The sequence below is a fragment of the Rhinoderma darwinii genome, chromosome 3 (assembly GCF_050947455.1).
Source record: "Rhinoderma darwinii isolate aRhiDar2 chromosome 3, aRhiDar2.hap1, whole genome shotgun sequence".
Taxonomy (NCBI): Eukaryota; Metazoa; Chordata; class Amphibia; order Anura; family Rhinodermatidae; genus Rhinoderma; species Rhinoderma darwinii.
The window spans coordinates 381,467,967-381,491,124 of NC_134689.1; the positions used below are offsets into that span (position 1 = coordinate 381,467,967).

A 23,158-nucleotide genomic window follows, 5' to 3' on the forward strand; every position below is an offset into this window, starting at 1 on the left:
TTTAACGTACTTTATCAAACTTTATTAAAGGGGTTTTCCAAACACTTTTTATTGATGGTCAAACCTTAGGATAGGTCATCAATATCAGATTGGTGGGTGTCCGACTCCCGGCACCCCCACCGATCAGCTGAGTGATGGGGCCGCCGCATGCATCGCTGCAGACTTTTTCGCAGTTTTCAGGCACAGCGCCATACACATCTGTAGCGGCTGTGCCTGGGATTGTACTTCCGGTCCCATTCAAGTCAGATGGTTGTCGGGGCTGCCGGGAGTCGGACCCCCACCAATCTGATATTGATGACCTATCCTAAGGATAGGCCATCAATAAAAAATATCCGGATAACCCTTTTAACCTTTTTCTTTGTCCCACTAGGGGACTTTTACTTATGTATTCAAATGTATTATTGCATGTACAGAAACAAATTGAAAAGCATTTGATTGGACATCCCTAATGTATACCCAAACAAGGATTCTAACTGGGCAGATTTTTGAGTATTTTTAGGCTTCAAGCTGTTCATAGATCACGTCAGCCTCAACTAATATGATGTCAAAGCTGATAGAGGTTTAATAAAGGGAGTCCCCAAAAAGGATTCAACTGAAAGCTTTAGTAGATTATCCCTCAGGCACAGCATCGATGCCCATGGAAGCATTACAATGGAATGCATCATCAGAAAATTACATATTATTTTTTACATATTATTTTATATTATTATATTATATTTTATATTTCACTACCCACATAAAGATTTTTTTTTTTAAATTGCAGTTCTTACACTGGCCACTAGAGCACACAATAGGCTGAAGCTTCCTGTTCTCTGCAGCTCACTTGTCCGCTGGACATCTTACTGAGGTGACAGGGAGCAGAAGCGATCCACTCTCTCTCTACATAACGACGCTCGTTCTAGGGTCTGGAATCCAATAGGAAAAGCAACAACACTTCACATTATCAGGCAGTGGTAATGCAGAATTTGTGGCATATTAGGAGTTGTACTTCTAGAAGTTGTAATGCACCAAGCTGGAATGAGGAATAGCCGTAATTGGGTTGGCACAGGCAAACCTGGGTCGCGGAGACCAAGGAACCTATTGGTTGGACGGTCAAAGGAAGTATATTTTATTTGCCTATAAATCTTGTGACATTTAAGCCTTAAAAGGCAAAAAAAATCTAAAATGTTAACATGAACTATATATACTAGGGTCTCTTGCACACGACTGTTGTGCCACTCGGGCCGTTTTTGACAGCATCCGAGTGGCACCGATAGTCTTCACGGACCCATTCACTTTAGCGGGTGAATCGGGTCCACGAAAAATGGCACACACGGTCGTGTGCATGAGGATTGAAGGATGTAATAATTGGTTATCTCTGTTCGGTTTTAGTTGGACTTGTGGGATTCCAGATTGTCTTGAAACTAATTTTCATTGATAGTAACACTGTGTATTGACTGTGTGACATAATCCAGATTATTTGCATTGAGGCCTGAGATATTCATCTGTCCATGTTCAAGTAAATATATGTGTTTCTTTTTGGCCAGGATATCCACTTGATTCACTATGATGGGAAAAAAAAATACAATGTGATTTGACTTTTGCAGCACAGGAGCACACAAAATAGTCTAATAATAAATTATATTAGGGAATGGCTAATAAGGCTGGTTCTTAACAATGGCTCAATATAGCCCAAAAGAAGCATAACAGGGGTGTTTTCTTTAGACAACCACTATTAAATACCCCATTAGGGCATTTTGAAATAATAGAGGAGGGATGTCACGATCAGGCAATCACGGCTCTCTAATTTAAAGGGCTACTAGTGTCCATTGAAAACAATAGTTACCATTTGGTTTCTATGTTGAGCATTACATAGGAGCATTTAAAGGAATTTCTCCAATTATAGACATTTATGGATCATTGATTAGCTGAGTGATACATTTCTTATTGGTGGATGTATGAACATTAAAATGACCACCGATTCTGAGAACACCAAATATGCCTAGGTACATATTCCGCAGAGCAGCTGATCTAGTGGAACATGTCAGCTTGTCAGCAGTACAGCACCACCTAGTGGCCACAGAATCACATTACTATAAGCCATCATATAGGTGCCCTTAATAAAGTGATAACAGAATCATTAAGAAAAATCAAGCTATATATTCCTAAACGCCCAGTAAAGCATATGATGAGGTATGAAGACATTATTATTACACTATTGTGTTAAAGCTGGTCCATTTAAATAGACCTGACACATTTTATTCAGAAATCATTGTAAGATCTCAATACCCTCCATACAGCTACTTACATGTTAACCCTGTAAAAGCAAACAGACCAGCCTGCTTGGTGACATGCTCCCAAGATTTTGAGGTCTCCAGAAGTCTCAGCCTTTCCCTAATTTTTTCCCTGATAACCATTAGGCGTTGTACTGTCATTTTCAGACTGTCCTTCCTATGAAGGCAAAATAAATAATAATTGTGAGCATTATATACATGTATATACGGTACCTGTATTATTCTCATCCACAGATGCATTCAAAATTCTCATGGCTTGTTAGCTCAATTCTTCCTAATCCTTGCTGGTTCAGTGTCTCCAAAGAGCAGGCTGAGGGGACATGTACCTACACAAAAAAAAAAAATTTGGCCCCATAGTGAAACCTTTCACTGAGAGCTTTGTCAAATGTACCATGCTTTCATTAAAGGTAATGTCCACGACTAAGTTCATGATACATCTGTATTGGTGAGCTCACTTTTCTGACTTGATAGATTATATAAATCTGGCAGTCACCACTAGAGGGGGCTATACTGCATATAGATTTATATCGATTTATAGTGGGAGATGTATAAAACTGTAAACAGTGAGATCCCCCTAGGGGCAACTGCAGGTAGCTCCTATGACAATGTCACGGCAAGTAGAGAAGCAATTAAGCACTAAGCTCCCTCTCACCAGAGCAGAGGCACACCCTGCCTCTACAACACTGTCAAAAGATTTGCATTTGTCGGGGCAGTCTTTAAATGGGCACTTTATTCACATATTGAAGGAGCCACAGCGCTAGTGCGAGCCTTTATGCCATACCTACTAGCAATGTAAATCATTGACACACATGTAGTGGTTGTTCTCAGTATTACAGCAAGTGAATGGGAGAAGGCTGTAATACTGTGACCCTCCGCTACAAGTTTGTTGGCGATTCACAGTAGGAGCAGTTAAGGAACGAAGGGAAACAGCGCTCGCTCTAGCACCACGGCACCTTCAAAACAGCTGATCGGCGGGGGTGCCAGGAGTCGGACCCCCACCGATCAGATGTTGATGGTTTATCCTGTGGATAGATAAGGGGTCTGTTACCGATTTTGCATTGGTCAAGGTTCAAGCTGTGCCTCTGGTCTCAGCCACTTCAATACCAGCCATAGAGTCCCCAGTCAGCACAACACTTACCTTCTCTATTCGACTTTCTCTTCTGCTAGAAGAAGGAACATACAATAACTTATAACTTCCTGTTGTTGTGTTAGTTCGAACAGAAGAATGACTACTTGGATGAAATGATCTGTGATAGATCACTTCTAGAATCAATGTTTCTGGGAAGAGTGGGACTATCCTGCAGAATCCAGGATTCTTGGGGGACCACATCTCATCAAGAACTGACACCTGAAAGGTTGTGAAGTATTGCTTTACACAATGCCTTCTCCTATACTCTATTAGGACATGGTTTGCCCCCTCTATTAGCAAAAGACCAGAGCCTAGTCAAGCATTGCTTTAATCTCTGGATGAATACTGCCATCTAATCAACCAAATGGGAGCCATGCAATGTTTTATCTTCCTGAAAACACCAGTACAGAGAATATAAGAGGTTAAAGAGGCTCTGTCACCAGATTATAAGTGCCCTATCTCCTACATAATTTGATCAGCACTGTAATATAGAGAAGAGTTTTTTTATTTTGAAAAACGATCATCTTTGAGCAAGTTATGAACAATTTTAGATTTTTGCTAATTCGTTTCTTAATAGACAAGTGGGTGTTGTAAAGTGAAGTGTATAATGTTGCCCAATCAGCATCATACACTTCTCTTCATTCATGATTAGCTGTACTCACAGCACAGCGTGATCTCGCAAGATCACACTGTGCTGTCACATACACCCACAGTAAATTTACCGAAGTGTCTTAAGAGTGATTAGACATCACCTCCAGCTAGGACGCGATGTCTATTCACACTCCCGACACTTCGGTAAAGTTTCTGTGGGACTTTCTCACACAGCACAGCATGATCTCGCTGTGAATGACAGCACAGCGTGATCTCGCGAGATCACGCTTTGCAGTTACATAGTTACATAGTTAGTACGGCTGAAAAAAGACACATGTCCATCAAGTTCAACCAAGGGAAGGGAAAAGGGAAGGAAAAATTTCTACACATAGGAGCTAATATTTTTTTGTTCTAGGAAATTATCTAACCCTTTTTTAAAGCCATCTACTGTCCCTGCTGTGACCAGCTCCTGCGGTAGGCTATTCCATAAATTCACCGTTCTTACTGTAAAGAAGCCTTGTCGCCTCTGCAGCTTGAACCTTTTTTTCTCCAGACGGAGGGAGTGCCCCCTTGTTTTTTGAGGGGGTTTTACAAGGAACAGGATTTCACCATATTTTTTGTATGTGCCATTAATATATTTATATAAGTTAATCATGTCCCCCTTAGTCGTCTTTTTTCAAGGCTAAATAGGTTTAATTCTTTCAATCTTTCCTCATAACTTAAATTCTCCATGCCCCTTATTAGCTTCGTTGCTCTTCTTTGTATTTTTTCCAACTCCAGGGCATCCTTTCTATGAACTGGAGCCCAGAACTGAACTGCATATTGTAGATGAGGCCTCACTAATGCTTTGTAAAGTGGCATTATTACATCCCTGTCCCGTGAGTCCATGCCTCTTTTAATACACGACAATATCCTGCTGGCCTTTGAAGCAGCTGATTGACACTGCATGCTGTTATTGAGTTTATGATTTACAAGTACACCCAGATCCTTCTCAACAAGTGAATCCGCCAGTGTAGCGCCCCCTAGGACATATGATGCATGCAGGTTGTTGGTACCCAGATGCATAACTTTACATTTATCTACATTAAACTTCATCTGCCAAGTGGACGCCCAAACACTTAGTTTGTTTAAATCTGCCTGTAATTCATGAACATCTTCCATAGTCTGAACTATATTACATAGATTGGTGTCATCTGCAAAAATAGAAATAGTGCTATTAATCCCTTCCTCTATATCATTAATAAATAAGTTGAATAATAGTGGTCCCAGCACTGAACCCTGGGGTACACCACTTATAACCGGTGACCATTCAGAGAAGGAATCATTGACCACAACTCTCTGGATACGGTCCTTGAGCCAATTCTCAATCCAATTACAAACTATATTTTCTAAACCTATAGTCCTTAATTTACTCATTAGGCGTCTATGGGGGACAGTGTCAAATGCCTTTGCAAAGTCCAAAAACACTAAATCCACAGCGGCCCCTCTGTCTAGACTTCTGCTCACCTCTTCATAAATACAGATTAGGTTAGTTTGACAACTTCTGTCCTTAGTAAAACCGTGCTGGCTGTCACTTATAATGCTATTTATTGTCACATAATACTGCATATAGTCCCTCAATAGCCCCTCAAACATTTTCCCCACGATGGATGTTAAGCTTACTGGTCTATAATTACCCGGGGAAGACCTAGAGCCCTTTTTGAAAATAGGCACCACATTTGCCCTGTGCCAGTCCCTTGGCACTATACCAGTCACTAGAGATTCTCTGAATATTATGAAAAGGGGGACAGAAATAACTGAACTAAGCTCTTTAAGAATTCTAGGGTGTAACCCATCTGGTCCCGGGGCCTTGTGCACATTTATTTTATTTAATTTAGCTTGGACCATATCTACATTCATCCAATTCAGTATATCAACCGATATATTAACAGCACTGGCACCGGCTACATCAGCTGCTCTTTCTTCAGTTGTATATACAGAGCTAAAGAACCCATTTAGTAACTCTGCCTTCTCTTGATCCCCTGTGATCAACTCCCCATTACCATTATCTAGGGGTCCTACATGTTCAGACCTTGGCTTTTTTTGCATTTATATGCTTGAAGAATTTTTTGGGATTTGTTTTACTATCCCTGGCCACCTGCCTTTCATTTTGTATTTTTGCTAATTTTATTACATTTTTACAGATTTTATTAAGCTCTTTATATTTTACAAAGGCTACAGCTGTACCCTCAGATTTGTATTTTTTAAATGCCCTTTTTTTGTCATGTATTGCCCCTTTCACAGAAGGTGTAAGCCATGTGGGGTTTAATTTGAGTCGTTTATACTTATTACCTGTAGGAATAAATTTTGCACTATAATAACTCAAAGTAGATTTGAAAATCTCCCATTTATCATTTGTACCATTATTTGACATTAGTTCTTCCCAGTCCATATCCTGAATTGCAGCCCTCATCCTGGGGAAATTGGCTTTCTTAAAATTAAATGTTTTTGCCCTCCCAGCCTACGTTTGTTTTTTACAGTATAGGTAAAATGTAACTATATTGTGATCACTGTTACCGAGGTTTTCACGAACATTGACATTCCCAACAAGATCTGCATTATTAGAAATGACCAGATCCAACAGAGCTTCACCTCTAGTCGGGTCTTCCACAAACTGGCCCATAAAATTTTCCTGCAACAGGTTGAGGAAATGTCTCCCCTTTGCAGTTGAAGCCGAACCATGACACCAATTAATATCCCGGAAATTAAGATCTCCCATTATCACTACAGTACCCGCCTGTGCAGCCCGCTCCATCTGTTTATATAGCTGACCTTCCAACTCCTCAGTTATATTGGGGGGTCTATAGATTACACCAAAAGTAATTTTTTCAGTGTTTACCTACCTTTCTAGTTCCACCCACAAGGTTTCAACCTCCTCACAGTCTTCACCCACTATTGTCTCTTTCACACTCGCCTTCATATCCCTTCTCACATACAGACATACACCACCACCTTTCCTATTTGTCCTGTCTTTACGAAAAAGTGTAAAACCCTGTAGATTTACAGCCCAGTCATGTGAAGAGTCCAGCCATGTTTCAGCAACACCAACTATATCTATAATTTCTTCCAGTATCAAGGCCTCCAGCTCCCCCATTTTGCTTGCTAGACTTCTGGCATTTGTGAACATACACTTTAACTTGCCTGTCAGTTTTTCACTTTTATTATCAGAAATGTGATTTGACATTAATCGGTCCTTTTTATTTACACTGATGTTTTGTAACGAAAGGATCTCCTTATCTTGTTGTCTAGTCCTCTCCCCACGTTCTGTTTCTCCCCCCACCAATATAGTCTGACCCCTCTCTAACCTGGCTACCCCTTTTTTTTCTACATTGACCTCCCTCCTCAGCCCTAGTTTAAATACTCCGCCACCCCAGCTAGAATTCTCTCCCCCAGCACAGCGGACCCCCTTCCATTTAGGTGCAAATCATCTGCAGAATACAGTTTGTACCCCAATGAAAAGTCAGCCCAGTGCTCTAGGAACCCAAATCCTTCTCCTCTACACCAAGACTTCAGCCATGCATTTAACTCCCTAAGCTCCCGCTGTCTTTCCTGTGATGCGCATGGCACAGGCAGTATTCCTGAGAATACAACCTTGGAGGTCCTTCCCTTCAGCTTGTAGCCTAGTTCTTTAAAATTATTCTTAAGGCTCCTTCACCTACCATTTATTCTGTCGTTGGTACCGACATGGACCACGACAGCTGGATCATCACCAGCCCCTCCCAGCAATTTGTCCACCCGTTCCACCACATACCGAACCCTGGCACCAGGGAGACAGCAAACCATTCGGTTGAGGTGGTCTTGGCGACAAATAATTCTATCCGTCTTCCTGATTATAGAATCCCCTACGACTATCAATTGTCTTGGCTTACCTGCATTACCATCCCGCCGACTACTAGCTGGGCTGTTCTCCCGGCTGTTAGGGAGATCAGTATCCACTAGGGCTGCCATTTCTGAGACTGACACCCTCGCATCATCACCCAACTTGGCAATTTTGCCTGGAATGTCAGAAACCGGATCGGCCTTCCTTGTCTTTGACCCCTTTCTACTGCCCCTAACTACATTAACCCAGCTACTTACCTGATCCTGCTCACCCATGTCTTCACCCTCCAGTTGTAACCCACTAACTGCATGCTCTGTGAGCAGCAAGCTCCGTTCAAAATTGTCTATCCTCCTCAGTGTTGCATTCTGCTCCTCCAGATCTCTAATACGAGCTTCCAGGTGAACAATATGCTCACATCTGCCACAGAGATATTCACCCTGGAACTCCGGCTCCAGTCGTGCATACATATGGCAAACTGTGCACTGAAGAAAACCTCCAATCTTGCTGTCCATTATCCCAGTTACAAAAAAACAGCGAACAGGTGTTAATCAAAAAGATAAAGAAGTAGAAGAGCACTTACTTGGGCTTTAACTCCTCTTTTGAACTCCGGTTTTTGGAACTCCACTTAATATACAAACCACTTGTTATTCAAGCCACAGAGCAGGCTCTACAGAGTAGTGAGGCCTGATTTATAGCACCTGGTAGCAGCTAACCCCTCCCCCTTACTCAGCTACTCAGGAAACTGCAAAGGAAAAATGGTTACAAATTATGTCACTTTTGCAAACTTTGTAGCAAGCAAGCAATCAATACATATATCACATACAATGGCCCCCCACTTTGTCACACACAACACAGTAAATCAATCCGGTTTTTGGAACTCCACTTAATATTCAAGCCACAGAGTGAAAGAAGCTGGGCTGGAACAATGAGAAGTGTCACTGGTTGTCACTGATTGGTCACTGTCATACACTTCTCTCCACAACGCCCAGTTGAGAAAAAGTTAAAAAAAAACACCTAGTTGTCTATTAAGAAACGAATTAGCATAAATCTAAAATTGTTCATAACTTGGTCAAAAATGATAATTTATCAAAATAAAAACCACTGTCGTTATCTACATTACAGCGCCGATCCGATTATGTAGGAGATAGGGCACTTATAATCTGGTGACAGTCTCTTTAAAGCCCTTTTACACGGGACAATGATCGGGCAAACGAGTGTTCATATGAACGCTCGTTCCCGATCATTGCCCTGTGTAATCATGGAGACAATCGTTCATCGGCTGATTTGTTCTTTTATGCAGCACATTTCCCTGTGTAATCACCAGAGATGCACTGCCAACAAGATGAAAATGTATGGGGACGAGCGATCGAAGTAATGAGCGCTCGTCCCTACACATATCCAATCATTGCTGATTGTGATAGGTGCAAATGAACGTCGATCAACGAGCTGTTTTTTTGATCGTCACTCATTTATACGGCCGTGTATTAAGTAACTTTACATTGAGTCCTCTCTTGTGATAGCAAATTATCTAGTTCAGCCGCATCCATCAACTTGTGACCAGGGAGCCAAAACATAATATCATTTTAACCCAAAAAAACCCTTACCATTCAACATAAAGTGATGGATTATTCAGCACCGTTGCCACAACCCGAGATCCAACACATGGTGGTGATGACCATATTTCACATGCAAGACTTTCCAGTTGGGAGCGAACACTGATAAGAACTTCATTGCTTTTCGTAACAGTTAACAAATTTCCAATTCTCTCACCTGCAGATATGGACATAAGACACATTCAAAGTAAAAGATCTCAACAAACTTTCTATAATGTAGGAAGTCAACGAAGGAACCAAAAAATCAGACATTGATTAACTTTAAAGGTTTTTTTTTCCCACTGTAGGTAGTGTTGGCATAGATCACTAAGATTTTCTATCGCTTCCTAATCGGGACCCCCAACGATTCTCAGAATGTGTGGTTCTAGTTAAGGGCTGTGGCTTGTTTACCTGCACAGCAACGCTCCAGAATGCACTTGAATAGGGCCGATTGCCGTTCGATGCACAGCGGGTGGCAAAGAGCGCCAGTATAAAGGAAAACTGTTATCTGTCCCTACATTTTAGGAATTAGAGATGTTGAACTTCACCACTAATAATGTTTTGGCATATCCTAGTGATATCCCGCAACATTAAAAGATGTGAATACCCCTTTAAGAAAAATAATTTGTTCATAATTTGGTTGTGCTGATCGCACATATACAGAATTAGCACATTGGCACATCCTGCGACGGCACTGCATTAACTATCCTAATGACAGCTCATTCATAATATTATCAATATAATCTTTAGAATGGTGATTCACTTTAATGCAAGGAAATGCTCATACTAAAACATTGCAATTAATGTTTCTGCCACCAGATGGCATCCCGTTAAAATAACATTCTGCAATTAGCTGTAAAAACTGTGTAACAGTCAGAACCAAAACGTCATTGACTATATGGGCATAACAAGTAACCATGGGCCCCATTACTTAATGTACATAAAGTATTGGGCCCCACGCTACCATTTCAGTTCAGTTTTCAAAACATGAAAAGCTAAAAAAAAAATAAAAAAAAATAAAAAAAAAGGCACAGCGATTATAAAAATAGTTATGTCACAACACGGGAATAATGCACATACTGATGTCACAAGTACAGGGACATTGAACACAATAACGTCATGCACATAATGACATCAGCAAAAAAAATACATTGATTGTTACCATGCTAGAATAAACTAGGGAAATATAAATGTATGTTAAATACACACTGCTGTTAATCTAGTAGCAAAATACTAATCTGCACAAACACTATATGCATTATGTAATCTATACACACAGCATATAATCTATAAATACGCTATATAAACTACACACACAACATATGCTCTACACACACTATATAATTTATACACACAACATATAATCTGTACACACAACATATAATCTATACACACAAATATATAATCTATAAATACACTATATAATCTATAAACACACCATATACTCTACACACACAACAAATAATCTATACACACAACATCAGAGGCGTAGCTAGGTTCTCCAGCACCCGGGGCAAAGATTCAGTTTGGCGCCCCCCCAACCTCTTTCCCGACATCTCCTTCCCCCTCGCCATGTTTGTTTTCTCTACCAATCGACGTGTCATTTATTTTTATGTAACGCGAGCATAAAATTATTTGTACATTTTACAAGCAATATGGTCCTATACACAACACCAGAACCAAGCGCGGTACATACATACAGCCCCAGAAGCAAGCTCACTACATATATACTACACCAGCACAAATACAGCTCAATTTAGTGCAACCCCTGCCGTATAGGTGTGTACGGTGTAAAACTACAGCTCCCAGCATGGCCCAAACAATGATAAGGATATGCTGGGAGATGCCGTTTCACAAAAAATAAATCCTATCATAATCATACCACCCATCATCTCGCTGCAGATCATACAGTGACTACATTACTGATTAGAGGCAGAATAAACATTTACATTAAGTGACTCACCGGTGACAACTCAGATTCTAGTTCTTTTTCTCCATCCGGTCCAGACCTCTATGGTGGCTTCTCCCGGTCACAGACCATTTCTGCAGTTTGCTGCTCAGATGTCTTCAGCTTCTCACTTTTCCAACATTTCTGCACCTATAAATAAAGATAAAGTTATTATACCACACACTACGCCCCTAAATATAATAGCGCCATACACTGCACCTCTAATTATAATAGCACCATACACGTGTCCCACACACACACTTTGCCCCCTCTAGATAGTGCCTGCCATAGAGCCCCTGTAGATAGTGCCCCCAAATAGACCACCCCTGTATATAGTGTCCCACAAATAACTCCCCCTATAGTGCTCTACAGATAGCCCACCCCTGTATATAGCCCCCTGTAGATATAGCCCACCCCTGTATATAGAGCTCTACAGATAGCCCAACCATGTATGTAGCCCCCCTGTAGATATAGCCCACCCCTGTATATAGTGCTCCACATATAGTGTTTCACAGATAGCCCACCCCTGTATATAGCCCCCCAGTGTACATATAGTCCACCCCTGTATATAGTGCTCCACTAGATAGTCCACCCCTGTATATAGTGCTCCACAGATAGCCCACCCCTGTATATACAAGGGTGGGCTATCTGTGGAGCACTATATACAGGGGTGGACTATATGTACAAGGGGGCTATATACAGGGGTGGGCTTTCTGTGGAGCACTATAGGGGGAGCTATTTGTGGGATACTACATACAGGGGTGGGCTATATCTACAGGGGTGGGCTATATCTATCTACAGGGGGACCATATCTACAGGGGGACCATATCTACAGGGCTGGTATATCTACAGGGGTGGGCTATACACAGGGGGGCTATATCTACAGGGATGGGCTATATACAGGGGGAATATATCTACAGGGGGACTATATCTACAGGGCGACTATATACTGGGGTGGGCTATCTATGGAGCACCATATACAGGGGTGGGCTATATCTACAGGGGGCTATATACTATATAGCCCACCCCTGTATATGGTGCTCTATAGACAGCCCACTCCAGTATATAGTCCCCCTGTAGATATAGTCCCCCTGTATATAGCCCCCTGTAGATATAGTCCCCCTGTATATAGCCCCCCTGTAGATATAGTCCCCCTGTAGATATAGACCCCCTGTAGATATAGTCCCCCTGTAGATATAGTCCCCCTGTATATAGCCCAGCAGATATAGTCCCCATGTATATAGCCCAGCCCTGTAGATATAGTCCCCCTGTATATAGCCCAGCAGATATAGTCCCCATGTATATAGCCCAGCCCTGTAGATATAGTCCCCCCTGTATATAGCCCTCCTGTAGATATAGTCCCCCTGTATATAGCCCAGCAGATATAGTCCCCCTGTATATAGCCCAGCAGATATAGTCCCCCTGTATATAGCCCCCCTGTAGATATAGTCCCCCTGTATATAGCCCAGCAGATATAGTCCCCCTGTATATAGCCCCCCTGTAGATATAGTCCCCCTGTATATAGCCCAGCAGATATAGTCCCCCTGTATATAGCCTCCCTGTAGATATAGTCCCCCTGTATATAGCCCAGAAGATATAGTCCCCCTGTATATATAGTCCCCCTGTATATAGCCCCCCTGTAGATATAGTCCCCCTGTATATAGCCCAGCAGATATAGTCCCCCTGTATATAGCCCAGCCCTGTAGATATAGTCCCCCTGTATATAGCCCAGCAGATATAGTCCCCCTGTATATAGCCCCCCTGTAGATATAGTCCCCCTGTATATAGCCCAGCAGATATAGTCCCCCTGTATATAGCCCCCCTGTAGATATAGTCCCCCTGTATATAGCCCAGCAGATATAGTCCCCCTGTATATAGCCTCCCTGTAGATATAGTCCCCCTGTATATAGCCCAGAAGATATAGTCCCCCTGTATATATAGTCCCCCTGTATATAGCCCCCCTGTAGATATAGTCCCCCTGTATATAGCCCAGCAGATATAGTCCCCCTGTATATAGCCCAGCCCTGTAGATATAGTCCCCCTGTATATAGCCCAGCAGATATAGTCCCCCTGTATATAGCCCAGCCCTGTAGATATAGTCCCCCTGTAGATAGACACCCCCGTAGATAAAGTCCCCCGTGTAGATACAGCCGCACACTTCTATTACAATTTAAAAAAAATAAAAAAATTCAAACTCACCTTACTCCCGCTCCCACGCCGTCCGGCAGCCATGGAGACCTGCTCTCTTCTGCGCAGGTCTCCTGGGGGTTGAACGCGGCGTCTATGAAAGGCGCTGATTGGCTGGGCAGGATGACTTTCCTTGCCAGTCAGTCAGCGCCTTTCATCGACGGAAGCGTCACTAGTACAAAAGGTACCAGTCGCTTCATTCGTGGAGAGGCGCTGAATGGCCGGGCATGGAACCTTCCCCTTTCATTCATTGCTTCTAATTGTACCTGTGTCTTTGCGACACAGGTACAATTATAGTGCAGGAGGAGGGGGCGCTGGCGGCCCCCTCTGAACTGCGTCCGGGGCACATGCCCCGCTTGCCCCCCCCCCTAGCTTCGCCCCTGACAACATATAATCTATAAAAACACCAAATAATCTATAGACACACTATATAATCTATACACTCACCATATAATCCAAAACTTGCAGAAAACGATTGGGCACAAAAGAGCTCAAAGTCTTCAGATACAAAATAGCGCACAGGCCAAGCGTCTGTGTCAAAATCTCCAGAGGCCAGGCCCTGATCTTTAAGGTGGAAAAACGGGAACATGCTCTTTCTCTAAAATTAATATAAAAGACATTTAACCAAGAAGCAAAAAAATGACACGTGATTGCAGCGGTGCACGATTCATTACAGGAGAGATCTGTGATAACTGTAATGTAACTGTAACGAGTCATGCACCTGTGTGTCATCACATGGCCAGCAGAGATTTTCATCTCCTGAAAGTAAACAATGAAGGGTTCCATTCACTGACTCAATTAGCAACATCTGTAATCAATGTGGACGTGGATATCAATGCTTAGAAGTCAGACTATTGTGTGCACTACCCCCTCCCTCACCTTCATTACTTCTGCTATCTGCTTCCATTCACTGCTGCTGAGTTGGATTCCAGTTGCGTTGCAGGAAGTTGGCAGCACAACTATGGAAAAGTCAGTAGAATTCTAAGATAACAAAAAAATTCTATTTGTTTTTGGACATTTAAAAGGGGTTGTCTGGTTTAAAAAAAAAAAAAAAAAAAAAAAAAGAATCAAATATCATATTAGGGAATTCTGAGTTAATAATGGGGGATCTCCTTTCAGGACTGGACCCTCATCGATTATTTAAAGTGGAGAGTGCCTGCAAAGAGCTTTCCTCACTTTGGAGGACCAAACATGTGCATGCATTGCATGGACAGCCAATTGATTTCAATGGGAACGATGTAATACTTTATTTCTCCTGTGGTCGTGCTGTCAGGTTTTTTTCACAGTTTACCGTTGATCATATGTGATCTGCTTATCATCAGGAGACCATAAGTTATTGTTCAGAGCGAACAACTACTTCTTGTTCATGCTAATCTATTATCAGACAATACATTAGGAAGGCCGTCAATGTTTTGGATTCTTTCCTGAATATCAGTGAGGCTGTGTTGGGCAGTTTTGCCTGTGGGACATCATGTTACAGGTTACACAGTGGTGTGGAGAAGGGTGAAGCAGAATGCTGCGGCCATGGGCAGTGCCGTGCTCTTTCAATATATATCTATATGGAGAAACAAAATCAGTGATCAGAGATAGGGGTCATGTTACCTCAAGATCTTCTAACATTTCTGGTAATGCCAGGCCCATATTTTTGTTATCACAAAACCGGTATGGACAGATATTTGTTAATCCAGCATCTTCAAATATCCAGCGGTACCTGTCTAGCAAACACAAGAAAACCAGAGTCAAGGTTAAACATTTTGGATGCATAAAGTATTTTTAAGTAGGAAATTTCATCTGACATCCCTGATTTTCTGTACCAACATTCAAGGGTTCTCAACACTTCTATGAGAAGCAAAACCTGCTTCGTTGGGGGAACTAAGAGAGGACTGATCATCAATATCTTTGGAGGCAACTATAGAATAAACCTTTAAGTACATGACCAGGGCTCTGGCCAGGGGCCACATGAGAAGACACCAGTATTATAAATGGCAGATGGTAGGTGGGAGCCCTGTTACAGACTTTGCATTGGGGCCCAGGAGCTTTGAGTTACTCCGCTGGTTCAACACTTGGTACCAAGATCTGATTTACCAGTAGGCCTGTGCATATACAAAGCAGGGAACGAGAGACATGTTCTATTCATGTTACAAATGTGGGCATTTCTTATTGCGTTGCCATATTATACTCATATTAGACAATAGGCATGTATAGATCCGTAACCTCCTTATTTCTCCCATCTTTCTTTGACTTTATTTTCTACATAGTTTTGGTGGAGGGGGTCAGTTTAGTAAAGCCACTGTTGTCAGAAATGTACACGGAGGACATGGGCTTCCATAGCAAAGACAAAAATATGGTCCGTTTCTGGTTCTTCTTGGCACCTCAATACTCCTGACCACACAGGACAGAAGGTCCTGGTGTCTTCATCGCTTTTCATGACTCAAGTACATTTTCCATTTCCTTGCTTGATACCATTGTACCACCTGTGGAGACCACATCCCTGTCCAAAGTGTCACAATGTATCAAAATCTGGATGAGACCAACGTGGAATTGTCCGCCTCTCTCTAGTGGTCCCACATTCACATGATTGTTGCCTTGCCCTTTCCTCAGATGGTATCCACCATAGACCTTATATATGATATACATCTCAGCTAATGCAGAAGTTTTGAGCACAAGGATGGGCTACATGAGGTTTGGGCTGATCAACAGTCAGTGGAGCAGAGACCCACATTGTTTATATAGACATTATTTACTCTACACTCACGGCAGTCGAAATTCTCCATTGATTTAATGGTATTATTAATTCCAGGATCAGAATCGTATTAACTTTTTGGAGGATAAAAATTGTTCCATGAAGGTCACTGGACAGAAAGTGTATGGAAGCTTCCGCTGTTCTATGCTGTACATCCGGAGACACTTGGCATTGCAATAAAATATTGTGCAGCTGCATTGATGGCCGTCTAATACTTTAAACAAAGATTACGTAAGTAGACAATGGAGGTGCCATCCTATACAATAACATTGCGTGGGTTCCTGCCAAGCAAAGGGCAAAATGGCACCATATTTTTATTTAGTCTGAATACCATAGGCTTAGAGTCCCCAGTAAGCTTTACACCAGTAAGCTTCTGTTTTTTCCTCTGGCTGGAGTAGCCACCCAGCTCTTCCTGTCATGAAATAAGAGGAGTTAAAAAGAAAAGAAATAGGTAGCTTTAACTACAAGGAGGAAATGAATAAAAATAGACAAATAGTGCTTGATTGTGACTGTGGGCATCGGTCCCAGTAGGCATTTAAGGGTCGGAAGAAAGAAAATACAATTCAAGCCAGCAGAGGAAGTGAGTTGTGTATATGGCACTGAGTGAAATCTCTCCCAGGGGCGCCTTTAATTGTTTGTAGCGTGCCAAGGATCATTTGTTTACAAATGCCAAGTTTAAAGACCTCATTGGGAATTTTGGGAAACGGATGCACCAGTGTCATCACTACAGAGTCTTTGTATACATGAGCCTTCCTGACCCAAAAACGCCTTATTAGAGAACTACTCAGCCAGGCCGTATAACGAAACTAGAAATAGAGTTTGGTTATGTAACAGGCTCTTAAAACTTTATAAACTGTTACCAGCAGCATTGTCAATATAGTTACATTGTTACTTAGGTTGATAAAAGACATGTCCATCAAATTGAACATTTCTCACATAAATTTTTTACATAAATTATACATAATTTATTGTTAAATTACTTATAACCCATAATGCCATGCGTCATTAGACAAGCATCACAGTTTTTTTAGCTGCTTTTTTATACACCCTAAAATTCTATTTGATTTTGCAGCTGCCACTTGACATTGAGTACTTTTGCTTAGCTTACTTGTAATCAGTATACCCAAGTCCTTCTCTTGTTCTGTTTTCCACAGTTATATTCCATTTTATGTATATGCAATAGTACTATTTACCAAAGCACTGATTAAATAGGTCATAAATTAAAGTGAAGCTCTACTCTGCATCCACTTTTTATAGTATAAGGGGGTCGCTAAGATAGTTATTTCCCCATATAATCATAATAATGTATCCCATAAACTGTGGAGCGGTTTTAATATGCGGGATTGCAAAACATTTTACATGTCCTCGTCCGACAAATGCATTTTACATCAGCAGGTAATCTGAAGGTCATTGTCAGATTACAGGCTGAAGTTTATGGCAATGTGAAGTCTGCAGATTTTGCGAAGAGCAAGAGCCCTAAACTCTGTAAGTATTTAACTGAACACTGCAGAGACAGTGCTAGCGATAATAACCTTATGCTATTGAGGTGCTAATATGCCACTCCCTAAAATATAAGTATGTGAAGCTTAAGGCTGGGGCTGCAAATCAACATTTGGCCAAATTAACACAGTCTTAATGTTTCCACGCAACTTTGTTTCCCATAGGGAAACATTGTGTTCACATTGCTGTAATCCCACAATTTTACAGCGACTTGTGCACAACCAACTGACACTGTGTAGAAATATCTATGCTTTTAACCCTCCCTCTATGGCATCCATATGCCCTTATTGGCCATATGAATTAGGGTTGTTTATACAAATCTGTGGTACCAAAACGTAATCCAAACATCTAAGCTCCATAAAAATTGTCCATAGAAGCACAAATAATTCTGATGTTATAACCGGTATTACACAGCAGCAGTGATTGTGTATGTGTTTTCTGTAGAGTGGAGGAATTGGGATTCAGTACCCCTAACCCTACTTGCATCGCTTGGTCCGTTTATTGATGTTTGTTTAGTAATATTTATGTACACACAGAAGAATTTTTCTCATTGCAGTAGGATTTCCAGGGTTACATCCTAGGACAAGCATTGAGACAATAAGTAATGACATCAATTCAGTGACAGGAGATGGAATTGGTCCTTTGAGACAATCTTTTTTTCGTATATTGTTGTGAGAAACTGCTCAGGAATAGATACTGAACTTCAAAGTAATACTATCCTGTTGTGCCGATAACTTACTGCAAGTCAATGTGCCTACAACTTGAATACAAAAACATTGAGAAAAATTTAAATGTACCATAACATTCATGAAATTATCTGCAAGGTAAATATTTCAAGATGCTCAATCCTGTGTCATAGGGGATGCAAGGCCAATATTTGGAGATGCCCAATTCTGAACATAAAGGTCTATACAAGTGTACAATGACCAAGCAGAACACATTTACTCCTTCTTGTTGTCTAATGCCGGCCATACTGTATATGGCGAGATATCTCTTCTACACTGATGGTTGATTAGACATCTACCCATCTACCTCCTCCGCTTTCTATTTGAGTTCCTTTTTTTTCTTTTTCTATAAGAAATGATAATGGTCGGTATATAAAAAAAAAATTGTAAAGCATGATGGACATTCTCTTTTTGCAGAACTATAAATGTCCAGTCAAGTTGTAAGAGTACTTATAGATCTCTATAACCCCTTTTGATTTCATGAGCAATGCCATGTCTGATGCCAAAATGCAAACCTGCTTTGCCACACACCAGTCACTGCATGAGACCAAAGATATATAATAAATACAGGCAAATATGGTGCCCGTTCATTCCACATAAGTAAAACGGCAAACTCCCTATTTCATCTCCTCCCTCAACCCCCATGAAACCAACAAATATATATTACTGCCCTAAATGAATGCATAAACATCATATTATTCGTCTTCCATGTCGCCATTGTTACTCATCTCAACTAGCTCCATCGTGATACTCCTACTCTGTGGTGATGTTACGGAGCAGCATCTTTAAAATAGAGGATCCGGCTGCTGGACTTTGTCTGTGAATAAGGTACATTCTTCTGAGCTAGTTTACTTGTGTTTTGATGCTGACCTTGACCTTAGCCCCGTCAAAATTGCCTTTGTCTTGATCCTATGGATTTAACACCTGGTACTTCTATTTTGATCTCCTTTTTTTAACCTCTGGAGCATCTTCTGGCTTGTCGTATCCTGACTGCCCTCCTGGTGATGACCCCTGACTTTGTTTAAGATTTCGCATGTGCTTCCACTCCAGACGAATTTTAGCAGTGTATTGCCATCAATCGGTGACAACTCTGGGGACTGGGATCTGGGAATACGACTTAAAAAATCCATACATCGTTGCTGGGGTTAGGGGTGAAAAAAGATGATATTCTGCACCTCAGTTTAGCCAGCACCAAACCAATTGTGGCTCAAGGAGCCACGTCTCCAGTGAGAACCATAATACTCATTGGGCCCACAAGTCACAAAATACATGGCTCTTTGTGCGTGGGAAGCAGGATAACATGAGTATTATGCTGCATAACACTCATGTTAACCCCAAACACCCTTTAAGGGCTTCGAGATAGGTGGTGGGGGACACAAGACTATATGGGACCTGCAAGTTTTCTATGGCAGCCCTACAGCATCTTTCATATATAGTACAAGAATAGACCTTACCATGAGCAAGTAGAGCAATACAGACTGAAGTTTTCTTATTGATGTTATACCAATGATGGAGGAATTCAGCTCCTATTCTGAAAGCTCCAGTGGTTCCTGGGGTTTGCACACCACTTGCCTGACAAAGAAAATAAATGTTGGTGGCCATCACAAAACTTTGTACATCTTAATTTGCAACTATAAAGCAATGTGGTTTTTGGGGAATTTCAGGAATAAAATATGTAAAAATATTATTCATGGTCACTCCCTCAGTCCTCTACTCTGTTCCAATTTCAAAGGGCATTAAAAAATGAAGCTGGTCACAGATAAGCATTAATTGTCAGAAATAGGACGTTTGTGCTACTAAATTATGATCCACCCGATTAATTTCCCCTTTCGGCTCAGTCAATTGTGTAAGGTTATCGCTATGGAGGTGGGTGGGACTCTCTTACCCTATTTTGTAAGATAGCTTTGCTATTCTTTCCAAGAGCAAGCTCTGTAACTCCACGGATGAACTCTGGTGCTCCTGCCCCTGGGAGATGCTCATAATTCCTTGTTGGATCATTGACTATCTGCATATATACCTTCTTCACTGGCAGTGGAACCCATGGCTGACCATCCTCAGATAGGAGGACTGTTTAAAAAAAAAAAAAAAGAATGTCCTTGAGTACCGATAAGAGTGAGCCGAGAAAGACTTCCTAATACAGATTAGATGTTTGTGGATTCTCTGGTTTCCCATTGGTGCATTTAACTTATTTCTTGTAAAAAAAATTGACAATGTTGGCCAATAAGGGTCTGTCTTAAAGCCTCCATTGTCTTAAATGGGACAAATAGATATCCGAAATGTAAAATGTGCTCATTGGAGAACTTGTGAATTTGAGGTTTAGATAATTTGCTAAACCTAGTAGGGGGCCTGAGGGGGTGGTGAATGACGCAGGGATTCAAATAACACAAAATTGAGGTTCCTTGTGTCATGCACCCCCCCCCCCTCATACCCTGCCCTAGACATTACAAAGTGTATTAATTTTTCCTTGAATGTTCCTTTAAAGGTACCCTACACTTTTGGTGCCTTCTGCTCTCATTGAAATAAACAACATTGTCTTCCTTAGACACGTTCTGCATGAGGCGATCGATATTTGCAAAGGACAAACATCAGCAATGCCCTATTGAAATATTGATGTACCTTTGAACATCATATCCAATGCCGAGCATGTTGTCTACTTTGGCAACAAGGACCGAAGCTTCAGAAAGTCTACAGCCAACAAAATGAAGTTGTTTACTTTAGCTATTTTTTCATGATGGTCCTGACATTTTCTTTTTTAAACATCTTATGATGATATTTATACTCCAAAGAGTCTACAGATAACATACATATATCATACACATTGGGGCAGATTTATCAGTGCTGTTGCAAGAATACGTTATCATACTAGGTCATTAACTTGAACGATGTTGAAGATGGATTTATTCAAATCCCAATGGGTCCAAAGCTACACTTCTAGAGAGGAGCATACCCTCTTTAAGGGTATGTCTCATCACAGACAACCCCTTATATATGGGAGCAGGTCAACAGCTGATCTTGTCAAGCGACTCCTCGGCCAGCCAGACATTTGTCCCATAGCGACTACTGAAGGGGAAATGTATTATTACATAATAGACATTCAGAAGAATGGCTTTTCCTGGAATACATGGACTACTTATGTCCGTCAGAGCTTCATGTGACAACCCATTTCGTATGGCATGCATTGAAGTATTCCACAATTCTTTTGGAATTTGTGAGCAATTAACCTCAGTGTGTCACCATAAGAAATCGATGGGCCCACAGCAGGCTAAAAGGGCGGCATTATGGATCCACAATATAGCCACGTGATTGAGGCCTTAGGCCTCATGCACACGACCGTATCTTTGCAGCTGTATACTATTGTAATTGCGGATAGTATAGAACACATGCTATCCTATGGGCTAATGCACACGACGGTGGTTTCCATGGTCCATGCATTATCCAAAGCCCAGACTGCAAAAAAATAGGACGTCATTATACGGTCCACAATTGCAATCCGGGCTCGTTGAAATGAATGCCTATCTTGTGTGTGCATGGTCGGTGATTGCAGATGGCCAGTGGATGACACACCGCTACCCGTCCTCGCCATAATCATGGACTGTGCAGAAGGCCTTAAGATATAGTTAACCTTCAAGTAGACCCTTTGCTTTATATTCATTGTTTAGTAACTTTGATCATTTAAATCTAATAATAATATAATATAATCATAATCTAATAATCTAAAAATAATCTAAAAATCTAATAATAATGATTAGAGACAAGTCTTTGGAAAACGTGACCATTAGCCTTAGATATTCTAGATATGATTATGTTGTATGATAAATCTTCCACCTATTTAACACATTACCTCTTTGTCCAAGGAAAACTTTTCTTCTATCCCTGTCATTAAGGAAAGTCTCTTCCTGCTGCTTATCTTTTTCCTTTATGGATTTAGGAACATCAAGGAACACGGAGAGAGTTGTCATCTTGCTCTTACCATTTCTTCACTGAGAAAGACCGAAGAACCAGATTTTGTGCTCAAAGACATTAGCTTAGAGGGAAGAAAAAAAAGTTTTAAGATCAAACGGAAACCAATTTTTTCTAGTATTGTTCTAATCCATCTAAAGTCCTAATGCAGGTCTATATGTTTTTATGGTAAGACAACAAACAAACTCTGTGTAGTCTGATCCTGCAGTCATCGGTCGCCTAAATCAACTAACACATTTGTTACGTAAGCAAAAACAAAGAGACAGGTGGAAGGCAATATGACTGCAGTTCAGACTACACTGTGTTTGTTTGTTGTCTGTTACCATGGAAACAGTCCTGTATAGACGCTGTGGACACAAAACAATTTTTTTTATTTTTTTTAGATGCAATGAAACATTTAAAAAATGGTTGTGTAGATGGACATAGCCTTTAATACACCACAGCATACTTGTAATAGATTCTCATCAGGGGTAATGTCTAGGTGATTGGTGTAAAATAAATAGCACAAATCAGGAAAGTGATGGCAATGGAGATTTAAGAGGATCCGACATCATTACTTTGTGAATATAAGAATCATACTATTTTGCTAGGCCATAGCCACCAATTCCTTCTTTATAAAAGAAAGTCTGTGGACAAGATGAGCTTTATTAT

General features: G+C 41.1%; 1 protein-coding gene across 1 annotated transcript; it reads right to left on the reverse strand.

The window, feature by feature from the left end:
• Window positions 1–1,311: 1,311 nt before the first annotated feature.
• LOC142748317 (aspartate aminotransferase, cytoplasmic-like) lies at window positions 1,312–22,542 on the reverse strand. Its single transcript, XM_075855409.1, has 9 exons — window positions 22,389–22,542; window positions 20,433–20,614; window positions 20,002–20,119; window positions 15,182–15,294; window positions 14,459–14,560; window positions 14,027–14,177; window positions 9,457–9,622; window positions 2,288–2,430; window positions 1,312–1,543 (listed from the first exon to the last, which is right to left on the reverse strand). Exons 1-9 carry the CDS (start codon window positions 22,504–22,506, stop codon window positions 1,404–1,406), a joined length of 1,233 nt encoding a protein of 410 aa, XP_075711524.1. The 5' UTR covers window positions 22,507–22,542; the 3' UTR covers window positions 1,312–1,403.
• Between the last annotated feature and the right edge of the window lie 616 nt (window positions 22,543–23,158).

Excerpts from the sequence above, each read along its gene's own strand:
- LOC142748317 (XM_075855409.1), bottom strand. The coding sequence starts at position 22,506 with ATGACAACTCTCTCCGTGTTCCTTGATGTTCCTAAATCCATAAAGGAA. Across the intron at positions 15,295-20,001 it reads TATTGCTCTACTTGCTCATG|ACAGGTACCGCTGGATATTT; the intron begins GTAAGGTCTATT and ends TGTGTTTGCTAG. Across the intron at positions 14,561-15,181 it reads AAATGTTAGAAGATCTTGAG|AATTCTACTGACTTTTCCAT; the intron begins GTAACATGACCC and ends TTGTTATCTTAG.